The sequence below is a fragment of the Streptopelia decaocto genome (genome assembly GCF_964273445.1).
Source record: "Streptopelia decaocto genome assembly, chromosome: 3".
Taxonomy (NCBI): Eukaryota; Metazoa; Chordata; class Aves; order Columbiformes; family Columbidae; genus Streptopelia; species Streptopelia decaocto.
In genome coordinates this window covers 91,083,145-91,100,952 of record NC_138656.1, presented here as the reverse complement: position 1 = coordinate 91,100,952, position 17,808 = coordinate 91,083,145, and the positions used below count along the sequence as shown (strand labels likewise).

The 17,808-nt window shown below is 36.3% G+C and overlaps 1 protein-coding gene across 1 annotated transcript in view; it reads left to right on the top strand.

The window, feature by feature from the left end:
• The window catches only part of ADGRB3 (adhesion G protein-coupled receptor B3), a 449,703-nt gene that overhangs the window by 197,845 nt on the left and 234,050 nt on the right, over positions 1–17,808 (top strand). The window contains exons 9-10 of the mRNA XM_082048907.1: positions 4,614–4,715; positions 5,268–5,374. Coding sequence (XP_081905033.1) covers positions 4,614–4,715; positions 5,268–5,374 — 209 coding nt within the window. The remainder of the gene's footprint in view (positions 1–4,613; positions 4,716–5,267; positions 5,375–17,808) is intronic.

Genomic DNA, 17,808 nt, shown 5'->3' with positions numbered 1-17,808 from the left:
AGGGACAATTTGTAGCTATAAAGTTATAATACTATACTGGAGAAGTTAACCAAATTTAACTACTTCTAAAATGATCTCTTTAATTTTTATAAAACATTCATTGTTTGAAAAGCAGTACAAAACAGCATTTGTATTGGATTCCTAAACAAATTATAATTTCCATAGTTAATGCAGACTTTCTCTATGAAAACAGAGCAATCAGAGAAGGTTAATGTGAATCTTCTCAATAAGCAGACATTCAGATCAACCACCTTCTGCTTATAAAACCATTCTTGAAATAATTTCCATTTTTATGTTTGAAAGTAAAACCATATTGCTACAGTCCAATTTTCAAAGGTTGCCACCTGCTGTTAATAAAATATTTTACAGATGTATTTACAAGTCAAATGCACACAGATATATTTGCCATTTGATAAATTTATTTATTTACTTGATTATTTTCAGATTAGAATAAATATGCTTACAGAAACCATAACCTAAAGCACCTTTTAACAAGATATACTTGTGCAGAAGATTATACATGAATAACAGATTTAATTTATCTGTTTCTAGACTGACATTTACTAAAGCGTCTCAGATTTAAATGTAGACAGTGGATAATTTACCAGAATTTTTAAAAATTATATACAGATTTACATATTATAAACACCAAACAAAATTGAAAAGTTCTATACAGAGATAATCCTTCAAAATATAAGGAAATTTCATTATTTTAATGCTTTATAGAAAGTTAAATTATAGCTGACTTTAAACTGTGGAATAAAAAGCTGAACAAAACTTTTTTCTATTATGCTGCCCTCAATTAATAAGTTACTTTGCAAACAGAGCTTTTCACTTGACTAACTGAAAATCTTGAGTGGACTTTTTGCAGTTTGAGTTCTGCATTATCTGAACATTATACAAGATTTTCTTCATAGTCAGTCAGTTATTCTCTTTGAATGGTTTGGGCAGGGACAGAATTACGTCAGACACTCCTAGAAGCTGAATATAAGCAGCACTAAGAAAGGCAGGCTCAGAACTATTATCTGAAAGTTTCTCAGACAGCTTGGTTTCTGGACAGATGTTGAGTATCTTTCTTTGTGATTTATTTCTATTCACAAGTAACAATTTTTAAACTGTGGTTGTTTCATTGTGTAATATTCTGGGAATGAAAAACAGAGATCTGAAGATACCGTAGCTTCAGTAATTTCTCTCTTGTTTAACTTCAGCTTTCACTCCTAGTAGGTCAGCAAGTGTTTAGGATTTAGTACTCTTCAATTTTAAGAGTAACTTAGGTCTTAATAATATAGTATTGGTTTCCAGAAATACTTAATTCCATAATAATTCTGTAATAATTCTATACATGTTCCAATATTTATGCTTTAACCAGATTTTACTCAAAGCAGATCCTCAATACGTTTCTCGTAAGCCTGTTGTCAGTGGTAGAAAACGTAGTATAGAAATCGTATTGACCAAAATATTACTGAAAACAGGATAGACCGCCTTGTTTGTTAACAGAAGGATAATGGTGTGCAACTGCTGACAAAGACTAGCCAGGTTCTTCAGAGGCAATACTAGCTATGTAAGGTGGAAGTGAGAAGGTGAAAAATTCAAATAATTGTCAACAACTAAATAATAAAATTAAACCTTTGGGCTTTGTTTTTACTCTGATTACAACACTATTCTACAGGATATTCAAAAGCTTTTTTCTGTTGCCTTTTTTAAGATAATTTTGCCTGTGGCATTGAACTAGGATTCAGGAGAGGAGCTGTAGTTCTAGTTTCACGTGTGAGCTGCTGTGTGCTACTGGCTAACTTGCTTCACCCTTTCATTACCCTTTCCCATATTTACTAGCTGCCTAGGTAGATTGTAAATTCTGCAAGGTTGTGTATGTCTCTTGCTTTGTCTTTGTGTTGTACAGAGCTTTTTCAGATTCCAGATGGGTTGATTACCTCTTGGAGATGCATGTCCTCTCACCAGTAATGTCAGAGGAAGACTGTGCTCCTAGATCAGTGACTTTATTGAGTGTTTGTTCTTAGGTGGGATGAATTTAGGCCTATCAACACAGGGGTGTAATGTGATATAATTGAGTACATACTCTGTGTGGGAAGATATTGCTGAATCACATTGGCAGTGAAAGAGACCTCTGCTTTTTATATGCCAATTTTAGCAAATTTACTTCAGTATTTTCTGTATTCTTCTAAATTTTAGCAATTTTCTATGATTTTGTACAGCTAACTCACACTTATCTGTGGGTGTTATAAATGAATTGTGCCATAGTTACAGGAACACTTGAACTGGTCCTGAGCAAAGCCAGCAGAGCCAGCGAGGCTTTTTAACTCAGATGTAATACCCCTCCAACGTGACTGCAATGTCTCCATGGGCAACATGCGTTGGAGCCTCACAAATGCTTTAATGTGGGTAGATATCTGATTAGTAAGCTCTGCCAGATATACTTCAGCTTTGGGAAGAACTAGTTTGTTTATTATGCGTAGCATTCCTTGATCCAAGGTATTTGTAGAATGCCTTGAAAGACACAGAGTCAGCCAGGGACCAGGAAAACCTCTTTGCCTGGGCTACGTGATACCTCTTCCAAGCTCTGACTTGTTCCTGCACCTCTTTCCTGATAACTCTGGTTCTTGGGAATGCCTTTGAACACAACACACAGGTGCACAGAATATCTCTGGCACCCAGCTAAAGTTAAAACAGAATTGTGAGTTCTGAAAAGTGTGATACAAAAGCACAGAAGTAATACCTTTTCAATCAGATAGGAGATTACCTGTAACTTGCTAACATAAAAGAGAAAATATTCTGTATATAAGTGTGCATATATATATATTTGTATGTATATATTTTTTTCAGAAAAAAAAATACCAAAACACGGTCAGTATTGAGACAGAGTTTTAGTTCTGTGAATCAACACCTAAAGTGTTGTTTAATGAACAGAACAAGTTTGAAATATTCACAGCTGCATGACAAATACACTTCTCAAAGAGCTCTAAGCTTTCGCAAATTTATGTACTTTATAATGGTACCTCCACATTATGTTAATTTATGCTTCCCAAATCAGAACATTTCTTTTGTTTATGAGGTCATAATAGGATGGTAATTGCATTTGCTTATGTCACCAGATGGCTTATGTTTATCAAAATCTGGCATTTCCCATTGTAACACTGGCTTGATGTGTTCACTTTTTGGGCATGTCTGAAGCAGGGGTAGTATTCTAGACTACAAATATAACCAACTTTCTTTGGGTTTTGCCATTAATGGATCTCTCGCTTTTTAAGCAGCACCAACTTGCCTTGATTTATGAATCAGGAACGCTGATGTTGAGGCAAATTTAGCAAGCAATTTTTCTACCCAACCATGATTCATATTAGTATTACTGAGCCATCTGCAAGGTATTTTTTGTTCTCCACAAAGAGAGGGTACAGCTTTGTGTGGAAGACTGCTCAGTTCCCTTACTCACCTCAGTCTTCCGTCAGCAGGCGTACAAAACAGGGAAGATGGACAGTTTTATGGGTCAGGTAATGGCATGGGCAAAATCTGTAGTCTGTTCCTGCGTCTGCTAGAGATTTCCCATTCAGCCATGGGTGAATCATTGCTTTTTGCCTGATCACCCCATCTGCTATAGTGATAGAATTTCCTTTCTCTTTTCCTTTTTCTTGTTTTGTAACAGCTTTGCTGCAATACAGTAGGGTTACAATTTCCCTGAAATACCTATAATAATACTTTTAAACAACTCATGGCTTTTCTCTGCTGAATTTGGAATGAATTAGATTTCAGTAACTAGCATTTGTTAGTGCTTTATGTTGTGAGACAACTTCAGCAAGATATTTACTGTGTTAATCTAATTTACTCAGAAATCATAAACTGGGAACCTACAGTAAAAATACAAAGAGCAAAAGCAACCTGTAATTCAGGAGCATGTAAAAATAAAATAAAGCATTTGTAGAAGCTTCTTTTTCCCCTTACGGCTCTGTTACTACAAAATTGTGAAAAAAAAAACCAAAAACCCTTTAAATGGGAATAACAAGTGAAGGGCCATTTTGTTTCATAGCCACTAAGTCCCACATTGTTGACTATACTTGCTTAATTACCAATTTGTACTGAAATACATTTCAAAGAAATAACCTGCTTTTTGGTCTTTAGAATATACAGCTCTTACTTGATGGCCTTAGCACTTCTAATGTTTCAACTGTGGTTTCATAACTGATTCTTTCATATGAAGTTCAAGTTTTAGAAAAATCGTTAAGAACTTTAGTGTAAGGTAAGCATCACCGCTTATAACATTATAGGTATCATAATCTTCTGATAGATGCTTAATATTATTGATCAAAATAGAGCATCAATAAAAGATTAAAATCTATTAGCATTGCAGCTACAACCTAAAGAATGTTTGTTTGCTGCAGAGAATTAAATGCACAGACTATATGAAATAAATGCCATTATAAAGACAGATACTATACAAAAACTTCAGGTTTTTCTTTTTTGTATTTCATCATTAAAATTAAACCAGATGAAACATACACATCTCAGGAAAAATTAGGACAAGATTGAAGACCTACTTTTCTCATATAAAATATCTGTTTTGCATTAATGTTTCTATTTAAATCCTCATTTCTAAATGGCAGCACCTTATGAAATATGTCCTGAAGACTATTTGATGTCAATGGTGTGGAAAAGGACCCCAGCTGGGGACATGGCATTCAATCGATGTCCTCTCAATGCCACAGGTACAGTATTACTTTGAAATTGTACAATGATGAAAGAGGAGAAATCTTTCACGTTGTGTTCTAGACATAATCATTACTAGACTTGTACACTTAAGTATATATGCCTACATGTGAGTACATCTATACAGACCGCACATATTTACATATGCATATGCATACATATAGTATATACATGTACATACACTCTGTCTCTCATAGCTTACATATATGCATGGGTCTGTGTTGTGTATATATACACATACATATTCGCATTATAGCCAGAGAGAAAAAGGTGAGAAGAAATCAGTTTGACAGGACTTATCAGACAAAGTGATGAAAAAGAAGCAAAACATAAAAATCTTTTTAATTAAGTAAACACTGCTAAAAACCCACCAAGTGAACACTGAAATGTGTTTCAGAATCTTAAACTACTCCCTATATACTGAAGATCATTGCCTGAAATTGTTTCTGTGTGTACTTTTAAAATAGCATTGAATGTAGTTTAAATAAGGTTCATTTTTTCCCATTACTCTCACTTATATAAATATTTTCTTTCTTCTTTGTGACTTACAGGCACCACTAGCAGACGCTGCTCTCTCAGTGTTCATGGAGTGGCCTTCTGGGAGCATCCAAGCTTTGCTAGATGCATATCAAATGAGTACAGACACTTGCAGCATTCAGTAGGTGCAAAGCCAGCTTTAGTACTTGCTCTGTTTATTCATTGCTAGTAATTGGTGTAAAAAGTCCCCATACTTATTTACTCTCAAGTCAGATTTCTGATAAGAAATGCCAGGAGGAAAATGGACCTGAGAAAGAATAATTTATATTAATGTATATTATTCTGATCTTGTATATTGCTGGTGTTCGAGTGAAAGCAGCTTTGTCTTACTGTAGAAATGGAAAAATGAATCAGATTCCTTTTTTTCATGTTCACTGTGTGAAATTTTTATAGGGGTCATAGGTAAGACATGTTTTGATTTATTAGAAAATGAGATGTGAATAAATGAAATTTACCGGAAGAGTGACCTGCTGAGTAATTTTATAATACCTTGAATTCTTTAACTGCACACTAGGAAGTCAGAAATGATATTTCTTTTTGCTATCAAATATAGAACTTCACCTTCAAATATATGAATAGGAGATCATTATACAGTAAAGCTGTTTCAGTGTCTTGAAAAAGTAAAGTAACTGTAGATGAAGAAATACAGTGGGCTTTTTTCAGTATGCTTAACAAAAAGTCTCTTTGCAAAGCATATGCATTATACATTTATCTGCTGCCTAAATATGTTTGTATGCTTAGATGTAATACATTGTATATGTTACATTATAAATCTACTACCATGGTATATGCTACGTATATTAATTACAGCCTATTTCCATAGCTGAAGCATTCAGCCAGGTTAATACCATTGTGGGGAGAGCTCCTTTGACTTTTCTCATGGACAGTGCTTTGGCCTGCACGATGTACTTTACTGACATTCTCACTACTCTGCCTCCTTTTCCAAGGGCCACTGCTCCATTAATCATTCAGCAGAGGGGCACTAGTACAGCTGTGTGCTTCATAACTTCCCAGCCTCTCAACCGAGTGCAACACTTCTGTAGCATGCTTAAAAATCTTCGGTGGCTTGAAAAGTGGGTAGTCTGGCTGTCATTCCTCAAATCTGGCTTGCGTCTTGGAGAAGATTTTTATGAATTCCTTTGAGGTGTATTTCTGTTTCATTAGATTCCAACTTAATTGAGGCCTGTGATTCAGGGTAAGCCAAAGCAAGCATTACTTTTAAAATAACAGAATAAAGTGTCAAAACAATTTTCCCCACTGCAGAGAAACTTTCCTATTTTATATAGCTGTCTGCATATTGCTTGATCTCTTTAGTGTTCATGCTGCAAAAAAACAACATTAAGTTGCCTGTAACTGTTTTTCATTTTACATTTTTGATATTTTATTCTTCTGCAACAACTGCATATAGTATGTCTAAACGTACCCTATGGACATGGACAGCAATACATTTCTATTTCATTTGCTTAGAGTTTGTATTTTGGTAAATAGCACATACAAGGCAATGACTGTAGGTAATATACATACAGTTTTGAATATGAATCATTTCATATTACAAAACAAAAAATTCACATTTTGTGACTGAAAACATTGAGATACTTCAAAGTAAAGCAAATCGCTTCTCTTTAACTTGCTATTTTTGCATTTAAAGATTACAATATTCTGAAACATTTTGGGGATTTTGAAATATTTTTGGGATTTTGAAAAATTTTCAAGGATTTATTCATCTTGACCTGTCTGACCAGAAGACCATCCCTCTAGAGTACTGTTCCCCTGCTCTTACCTTTTTACATTTCATGTCAACATTTATTTAGTGTTGATCCTTATGCCACTGATTCTGTAGTGATTTTCAGCCTTTTATTTTTATGTTATTACTAGCAGTCATTCATAAGCAACTCAAACAGTGGGAAATGCTCTTTCATGCTATTCAGTGGCTTGACTTAGCTGGCTAACTAACTTTTGGTGAGGCGCTGATATTTTTTGACGATCTGCAAGTCTGCCTGGCAGGAAGGGGTCCTTGTTGGATAAAAGAAGGCATTTCTAACCCAGATCAGATTTATCTGTTCTTCTGTATTTCCTTTTTCAAAATATTAAATACGATTAGACCACACTGTGAAATAATCTTGTGCCAAAGAACATTTAAAAATAGCTAAAGCTTCTTTAAAATTACACAAGCATCTAAGCATCAACTTATTGCTGCACAAAATTTCGGTCTAGTTTGTATGTATATAAATTAAGGGAGAAAAGTGGATTTCTTTTATACTTGGGAGCTGTTCACGAAGAAAATCAGCTTGTCTTACATCTTGCTGCTTCTCAAAGCGAACAACACAACATTTAAAGTATCATAGGAAACAGGTAAAGACCTATAAGTTCATTGCCCTGCAAATGTATGCTTGTCCCCCCACAACACATATGTCAGCTTTATAAATCCCTAAAAATAGGACTTTATAAAGAAGCTGCTGACAGACGGTGCTGCTATGATAAATACGTGTGCTTATGAAAGCATTTATGGGATGCCTCAGTGTGCTTAACTTACCAATAATGTTATTTTACCAACTCAGACCAGGAGTTGTGGGGGGTGTCACTCAGTTCTGTGACAATTCCTGTAAAATCTGAGTCTGAGCTGAATCCTTTTCATTTCTTACCTGAAATACATCGAACAAAAGTAGGTGTATATTCTTCAAAAATTATATTACTGAAGTTGATTTAGAGCAGTTGAGATACATAATATACATACAATATTTAATACCTTAAAGTGTGCCCATCTCGATGAATACAGACAGGTCCTTGTCTCTGCTCTCCAAACAAATCATGTATGACCCAGAAGTCACGTAATTGAATTCACACAGTGCTGTGCCCAAGCAAATATTCTCTGAAGAAAAGGAAGCTTGCAGTTACACTAGTAAATAAACAGGGGGACTGCCCAAGCTTAAACAGTGTCCTTGCAGTCACCTACACTGTTAATCTGTTAGCATACTCCTTGATGTGATTTAAGATCATGCCAGGGAGCATTTTCCCAAACAGTGCCTAGCATCCTTTAGAGCAGGGGTGTCCAACTAATTTTCACCAGGGGCCACAACAGGTTTGCAGTTGCCTTTGAAGGACCGAATGTAATTTTAAGACTAGCTACTCCCACATTTATGCAGTCCTAAAACTACATTTGGCCCTTTGAAGGCAACTGTGAGGCTGACATGGCCCCCAGTGAAAATTATTTTGACACCCCTGCTTTAGAGGACAGCACAGCAGAGAGACCATTCCCAGCAGGCAATAAAACCATCTTTTTCTGGGACAGAGGAGGGAAAGAGAGTTTAGCGTGTGGGATATAAACTCTCTGTGCTTGTTGGACTTGGGGCTAGACAATATTCCTGTGGCTATTTTATTTACCTGTATTTACTATTTATATAATAAAAACTTCCATTTGGGCAGCTTGGACTGTGAGTAGAGAAGTTTAAGACTGTATGTGTCTGTCAGTGAGGCCACACATGGAATACTGTGTCCAGTTCTGGGCTCCCCAGTACAAGAGGGATATGGTGTTACTGGAGCAAGTCCAGCAAAGGGCCCAGGTGATTAAAGGAAGAGCCTCTCTCCTATCAGATATGGCTGAGAGAGGTGCAGCTGTTGGTACCAGAGAAAAGAAGACTAAGTGAGAATCTTGTCAATGTACATAAGTACCAGAATGGAGGGTACAAGGAAGACGGAATCGGGTTTTTTTTTCAGTGGTGCCTAGTGATAAGATGAGGGGCAACGGGCACAAACACAGGAGGGTCTGTCTGAACATAGGAAACACTTTTTCACTGTGAGGGTGACTGAGCACTGGCACAGGTTGCCCAGAGAGGTGGTAGAATCTCCATCTCTGGAGACATTCAGAAGACATCTGGATGTGGTTCTGGGCAACCTGTTCTAGGTGACCCTGTTTATGCTGGGGCGTTGGACCAGATGATCTCCAGAAGTCCCTTCCAACTTTGACCATTCCATGATTTGTGATTTTATGACTGCCAAGGCTAAAAAGTTACTTAATAGACTTTCATTCTAATATCAGTATGATTTTTACTTTCTTCCTAAAGATAAGCTTTTTTTTTTACAAATGTTAACACAGGTTTTCAGCAGATATCCATATTAAGCCAGAATTCTATATATAGTGTAGAGTTTTACGTCATAACCACAGGTAATTGACCCCCGAAGAGTGTTTCCTTACTATATGTAGCTACAGTAGGTTCACTGCCTCATGCACAAAGCCTCTTGTGTTTTTACAGTTTTTTCTGTTACTCATCTAGAAGTGACAAGGGACAATTTTCAACCCTTATTAAGCAATATTCAAGTAGCAGAAACCCAGCTAGTGCAACATGTCCTTCAGCTTGACTCAAGACTTGGATGGAGACCAATATGGTAGCTGTGTAAATAATTCTAAAATGGCATCTTTTCATCTCAAAAGCCACTAGGAAATCAAATTGCAAAGAGTGGAGAATCAGTAAAGTTAAAAATACACTTGTAGTGCTAAAAATAATATACTTTGCCCATAACACCCAGCACCATGAAGAATTTAGCTCTTTTTTCAACCACTTAAAGAATGTGCCAGTCAGAGTTACTACTACTCAGGACAGGCATGTCCTGGCACCTCAGGTGCAGGATGCTGACACCTCAGAAGAAACCAGGATTTGACATTGGTTAAATGTCTAGATACGTGGACCACTTTTTGATACATATATCATGTTGTACTTAATATTCTATTACAATAGTTTCAGAGTAATTCACAGTTTTTACTTAATGCATCTTCTAAACACATGCTTGAGATCAGGCTCTACTACATCTCCATTTTTTGTTAATGGGGAACAGAGGGAGACAGCCTTAAGCAGGAAATTTATCTCTGGTCTTCTGAATTAGTGCCTAGTCACTGTTCCTTCTAAATGTTCATACCCCTTCCTGGCGTGGCAAAAGTATAATAACTACTGGGCCTTTGAATCAGAGAATGGTTTGGGTTGGAAGGGACTTTAAAGATCATGTAGTTTCAATCCCTCTGCCCTGGGCAGGGACACCTTCCACTAGACCAGGTTCCTCAAAGCCTCATCCAACCTGGCCGTGAACACTTAGAGGGATGGGGCATCCACAGGTTCTCTGGGCAACCTGTTCCAGTGCCTCACCACCCTCATGGTGAAGAATTTCTTCCTAAAATCTAATCTAAATCTACCCTCTTTGAGTATAAAGCCATTACCCTTTGTCCTATCACTACACATCCTTGTAAAATGTCCTTCTCCAGCGTTCAAGAGACTATACATGGGAACATGATGAAACAGTGAAGGGGAATGCTTTGGATTGTGGAGTGGTGACTGGCACTCAGCTTGCATTTTTCAAGGGCACAGTGCCCTACACAATTCATTTTTAGGAGCTTGAGTAAAAGCAGTTAAGAGGATGATGCACTTCAGCTATGCCACAAACATACAGCCTGTACTTCCGTTAGTTTATTTTACTTTGTGTACCATGGAATACAGGTCCATCTTAAAACTAGGGATGATAATTAGATCTCTTTGAATAATGGAACAAATTAGTCATGAATAATTTATCCAACATTTCATACAAATCAGTCATCAAATGAATTCAACAAATACTATTTGACCATCTTATACAGCTAGTTGCTAATATGAAAAATTATTCACTGAACAAATTAAGGGACAAAAATACCAAAATCAATGAAATAAACCCTTGGGAAATTATTTGGTTACCTCTCATAATAATACTTTAAGAACCTAATTAGGATTATTCTTACTAAAGCACTATGAGTGGAAAATGCAAAGTGATAAATAGGTATGCTTTGCTTTCTGGAATCACGACTAAGGGGATCAAGCAATAACACAATGAACAGAAAAAGAAACATCACAGATTATGTATCAGTTTTTGTTCTGGATTTCTTCTATTGCTATTGCGTGTTTGCAGTACTTGCATTTTTGCATTAAGAAAATGGTCTTAGTCAAGCATGACGTTTCAGGACTTTTACCAGTCATCTTTGCAGCTGAGAAGAAGTATTTTGTCCAATGACATACAATTTATTAAAAGTTTTCTTGAAAAAGTGATTACAGCAAATAAGTCTTCCAGGTATTTGTTTTATTGTGGATGGAGAGGAAGTAAAATCAGAAGGTTCTATAACATCTGGTGTCAGGGGATATACTTTCTTCAGTTCCTTCTGGATAGTTCTTGGTCACATGCTGATCAACAGATTTCAGTGAACAGGGATTTTCCTGCTCTAGTTCAAGATTATATTCTCAGAATTGGGAGGGTTTTTTTCCCCTCTGTTGGATAGGCATGGTTTAGGTTTTCGGACCATTTTACCAAATCAGCTACAGCTATAGCAGAAGTTATGGACCTTATTAAAGCCTATTTTCTCTTTCTACCTTTGTTTAGTATATCAAACAATATTTAATTTCTGGTTTGGTCCTTATTGTTTTTTAGATGTTAGGGCTAGACAGGGACAGTCATGCTTAATTAGCCTGACTTTCTACATGACCTCTTCTTGAACTTGCATATTTCTCATAGGAAGACATCTACTATTCACTGTAAAACTAGTGCAATGAAGAATGCATTCTCCAAGACTTTTTTTTTCAATTTTCACTTCTCATGTTCTTGCAAGTTTCAGCCGGCACACCTCAAGTGGATGTGCTGAGAAATGTCACGCTGTGGTATGATGCCTTGATTTTTTTTTTGTGTGTGTTGTTCATTTGGATAAACAGAGTAAAATCTTTCCTGAAAATAAGAAATTTAACTACTTGTACTATGATTTGGTGTGAGTTACTGCAGGACTAAGAATAGAATCAGTGATTAGGAGCCTACAGGCCTATCTCAAATAGTATCTGAGGAAAAAAGAGTCACTGATATGCCTCAAATAAGAGTTAATTTAGTTTTCATACCCTCTTGAAGCCTATCAAATTTGATGCACAACAAGCAAGAAGACTAAGAAGCAAGACCCCAGCATTAGGAATATCCCACATCATCCTTTGTATGAACAACTACTTCTGAGAGGCATAGCTAAAGGTTTCATGTGTTCTTAATCCATTATTTGGATGATAGCCACATAAATTAGAAAACAAAACAAAACCAACAAAACAAAGAACCTACTGACCTCCCCCCCAGCCTCCTAAAAAATAAATAAACAAAAAAACCCATCAAGAAACAAAATACTTGAATTGGAGCTAATGCTGAGAATGAAAAATAGATTAAAATAGTTTAGTATGGAAGAAAAATGAGTTTTCATAGCTTATGAGAACTTTACGAAATGAATATCTGAAGTCTGTATGACCACTTTTAATGAAAACCATTAATGAATAAGATCTGACCACAGAGTACTAGCAGCTGATTTTGCGTAAATGGACAAAACACTTGAATACATAGGCCTATTTCTATTTTCTGCTCTGTTATGCATGCATTCTAAGTGATAGGATTTATTGAAAAAGAAAAAAAAATTGTGAGGGATCTGCTTAAAAAATATTTGTAATATATCACAGACTCACCACACAATGGAATAGCCCTTTTGCCTAAAGTGAGACTTACTCTAAATGTCTTTTGGACACTCTAGTTTGGAAAAGATTTGTACTATGTTCACAAATAATGAGGAAGATTAAAACCTGTCATCAAGACACTTTGTTTCTGAAGGTCATCTCCCGTATTATCAGAAAATCTCTACTAGTTTAGTCCATTTTCTAAACATGTGTAGCACAGTTTTCAAATTTGGATGATAAAATTCTACATTTAGTTGCTTTGATAAAAAGCGGGTACTAATTCGTGCCAATTTGAGCCATATAACACCTAAACCAAACATGCATTTGTGCAAACTGGGCTGCTTTTCTGTCAGAAGGAAGAAGCTGGAAAACTGAAAAACCTCTTAACACCTGAGAGTTAGGAAGGAAGAACCTCCATATGAAATATCAAAGTGGTGTCAAGATATTAGCACTTATGAAGGAGTATGGGAACTTATGCAGGTGAATCTTTGCATATCGAACTGATAATACAGCCATAAAAATGCATTTCTGCTTCTTCTAGTTCATACTATAATTTTGTTTCCTTTTTTTTTCCATAGCAGCATTATTCACAATTTTGCAAGTGCCTGGCTAAAATATAATTTGATAAAAAGAACTCTGAGGTGAATAATTATTTGCTCAGCTGCAGCTCATTAGAGATGATTTTGTTTTTCCAAATCATATTACAGGAGCAGCGTATCAGCCTGTCCATATACTCCTCAGTGAAATGACTGCTCTACTCTAGGGAATGAAAGGCTTCCTCCTAAAAAATTTACTGCTCCTTTTTTGCTAGTTTAGTGCTTCATTTCTTTTTATATAGCTGCAGAGCAAAGCAGCCAGGCTTAGTTTTGTAGATTTGAATGCACAGGCCTCAATAACAACAATTTTTTCTGCCTCAGTCTATCCTTATATCAGTATACGCCAGTTCTTCATCTTCACCTTTGCAGTCTTTGATAGGTAGGGGAGTTGTATCAGTGAATGATCTGCTTTCCTTGCCTTGTCTCCCTTGTAAGCCCAGGATCTGCAGGAGTCAGCTCTGTGTTGTCACCTCTGTATCTTGACAGGAGGCTGGCAAACTGTTTTCTCTCATCAGGAAGGAAATGATAAAGAGATTGTGGCAGGCAGCAGTTTTCCCCTGCCTCACTTTCTGCATGGGAGAAGATTTCCCATTCTGCATGGGAGAAGATTAAAACTTTGGAAAAAAGCTAATGACTTCAGTATTGCTGTTTGCTTGATTGTAAGGGTACTCATTTTGTTGTGACAAAGCTCAGCCTGCTCTGTCCTGTCAAACTCATTGCATGGACTGAAATGTTGTGGTTCTGAGTGCTTTTAAGACCATGTTATAAAGTTGGTATGACTCCCTCAGTCTCCTAACAGATCTGTTTTACCATCCATAAATAAATATGCACTTTGCCAAAGAGAAGAAATAACCCAATACTTCAGCCACTCACATGAAATATGCAGGCTGGAAACCAACTGCTCCATCCCAAGTGAATGGCTGCTTTTTTCATAACTGTCTTTATTACAACAGGCACCAGAAATGAGCTGCTTAGGATCAGGAGAGTGAAATGTGTAAAAAAAGCTACTGTGGTACCTTCTCCATTCATTAAATTATAGTGCTTGATCTCACCAACATACACAGGCATACCAATCTTAGGGATGCTATACAGTGGGAGAAAACATTTATCTGCTATTCTGCATAAGGACATTGCAACTTAATTCAACTAGATAAGTTGCTTTTCTTTCTTTCTGCTTTTGAATAGCTGCTTTTTAATGGCTAAACAATCCCACTTGTTAAATTCAAAGAAAAGTTCCCACTATCATCTCAGCTTCCATAAACATCTTTCCATGTCTGGTCTACCAAAGAGTAATTTGTGTGTTAAATGAAGTGTACTCCTGCGGTTTCTGCTGCTGTTGTGTCTGCTGCAGCAGTGGGCAGCTGAGTGTTCCCCGATCACATTGATATTCCAAACCAACCAACACTGCAGCCAACAGGTGGACTCCACTAGGGTAGGGCCAGAGGAAAGACAATAAATGAAGGCTATTTAGGAGCTCAATAAAGAAAGAATTCATCTAATTTTCCTTTAAAATCTACCAGAATGGAAGAAACAATTACTCCCAACACAGATGCAGAAGACTGCAGGAATTTGTCTATGTAGCTGCTGCAAAGCAGTGGTCACAGCATCTTACACTTACTGTCATTCCCCTGCTTTTTTGTCCACTACTTCATTTCCTGCATTTCCCACTGTGTCCGAGCTCAGATTTGGTAAGTATATGAGGCACAAAGGATTTTTCTCTTGCCTGTTACTTAATGCAGTACTCCCATGCAGAAATTAGGGCTCCCCAAATGCTGATTTCCTTGAAGAAACTCACAGAAGTGAGTGCATTGGAATGACTGCATAGAGACATAAAATCAAATAAATGTAGAAATCAGTTAAAATCAAATAAACATGTAAATTGAAGCGCTTAATCAGAGCTTTATGTTTTAGGGACACATATGTATGAGGATGCCCATGTAAAGAAAGAGAACTCATTTGTAGTATGTCCCTTTGTGACCTCTGGCCTCAGCCATTCAGTCAGGATGGAAAGCCAGGAGACTTTACCTCAAGCAATTTTATGTCTGTCATAGAATGAAAACAACCCTCTCAGAGTCGTCATTCTTTTTTTCCGCTCAACTCTTGCTCTTGTCATGTTACATTATACATAGATAACACAAATCTTGAAGACATGCCCTCTGGTTAAAAAAGGAAACAACAATAACAACAACAAGATCTCTCATACTGCATGCCAACGTGAGCAGGATTTAATCACAGATAATTGGAGCATTTAACAGTGGTAGTTAATAAAATAATAATAGAAATACTGGTCAACAAACAAAGTGATAAGAAGAATAAAAAAAAAGAAATAAAAACCAACACACCTCAAAAGAAGTGATCTGTTTAGTGATTTTTCGTTTCCCATCCCTGGAGCCATTTGTTATTCTACTGAGGAGAAGCCTTGTCTATTCAAAGTATCTATTAAGATATTTTGTTGAGTCCATGCAGAAATCAAAATACTGAAACTTTATAACAACTTTCTCTGTCACCTATTTGGCGGTTATATCTCAAGGACTACAATAAGTGATGATGATTATAATGATGATAAAAAAGAATTATGGAATGGGTTAAAGTGACCAAAAAATCTCTTGAGCAAAATAGTAGGAGTCTACTTGTGAAAAAGGCTAGAGAAAGAGGGTACAGAAAGAAGCAAGCATCTCTCTGAGCTGTTCACATTCTTCTTCTAAAAACATGTTAGACTTTCACAGATACTAGATTATTTTTTTTTCAAAGATTCTGCAATACACCTCATCACATATAGAGGAGCACATAAAATTTCTCGGGCAACTGTGCAGAAATTCAGTTTGCCTGAGATGAATGTCTAGAACAGTACAGGATTCTGTTGATTTAACTGGCTCCTTTTTTCTAAAAACAAATAACTCTTTTGAAGAGTATTTTGCCTAAGAAAATATAAAAGTATATGACAGTGGGATGACTGTTCATATACAGTGAAACAATCCTCGTTTTTCTTTTCATCAATGTAAATTTAGAATAAGTTCTTTAAAGCACAGGGCTGCAGTGATTTTAGCTGAGTACACAGAGGCAGAGTTTTGCACAGTATCTGTGGAAACTTGGTGCAGCAGATTGTACACCATGACAGTGAATAAATGCAGGAAGGTAAAAGTTCAGTTTCAGGGCACTCCTTAAACTTTGGCATTTCTCATTGTGGCAAATTATAGGAGGCTTTTCTTTGGGTTCCAGAATATTTTCAGGGCCCTGTTACATAATTACAGAACTGAAAGACTATTCATGAGATCATCCAGGCCAAAATTCTGTCCCATCAGAGTCAGCTATGCTTGTGTTATTCCAGCATTCTGTTTTTCTTGACTACTATTAAGGCCTCCAATATGTAAGACTGCATAGTCTCTTCAGGTAAACTATGGTGCATTATTTCCTTTACAGTCGAATAGTCTTCTTTAATATATATCCTTAATCTTCCTTGACACAATGTATACCTATTACTTTTCCCCTTTTCTGTCATAAACAAAGGGAATAGATTATTTCCTTTGTCTCTGCAGAAACTGTTTATTTATTAGAATGTTATCATGGCCTAGATTGAGACTACTAACTATTTCACTGATGATATAGTGAAAAAATATTTTGTATTGCTTTATTAACCTACTTCATAAAATTTTGAATGTATAGAAAAGGAAGAAGACTCTCGTATGACATTAGGTTCTAAATATTCAGATACATACTTGAAGATGCATAGCAATGTCTTTAGACCCTGCTCTGTTTCTTTTAAAAGATGGATGAAATAATATTCTTGAACACAGAAACATCCTGAACATAAACAAATAAATTATAAATGATTATTTATATGAAGGGAAAGTAGATGAAACATCTAGATTCTGTGCTAAAATACTTGAAGGATTGTCTGCCATTTATCAGAAAAAATGCTCTGTAATGACGTTTTTCTCAAATTTGAAAGGAAGAGCTTTCTCACAATGACATCACATTGTGTTTAAACATCAGCATGCTGCACGAGTTCAGATCAGTGCAGGATTAAATCTGTGGGAATATTTCAGCTGCCAAAAATATATTTTCTGCCTTTTTAGTTTATGTGCCTAACTTTAAGCACACAGACTTCAGTATTTTTATTCCAGCCTTTCTGGACCTTAGTGCTGGTAACTGAAAGTTTAATGTAAAATCATTAATTAATATTTTTTGAGGGGTGCTATCAATTCCAGACTCTAGATTAGAAGTCACAGAGGCAAGATAATGTGATTCAGAGGATTCAAGATAAGATTTCAGGTACTCTGGGTTGTTCTCTAGAGGAACAAACACTCTCAAGATCTTTTAGGTTTCTAATACAGTTATGTAATTCATGTGTCTGTTGCGGGTAATGTGAATGCTCCTTACTGTTCTGCATCTTCAAAGCATTACAAAAAAATATTTTGCAAAGTATTAGTGTTGGGTTGTGGAGGTGCAAAGCAAAGTGTTTTGCAAATTATGAGCGA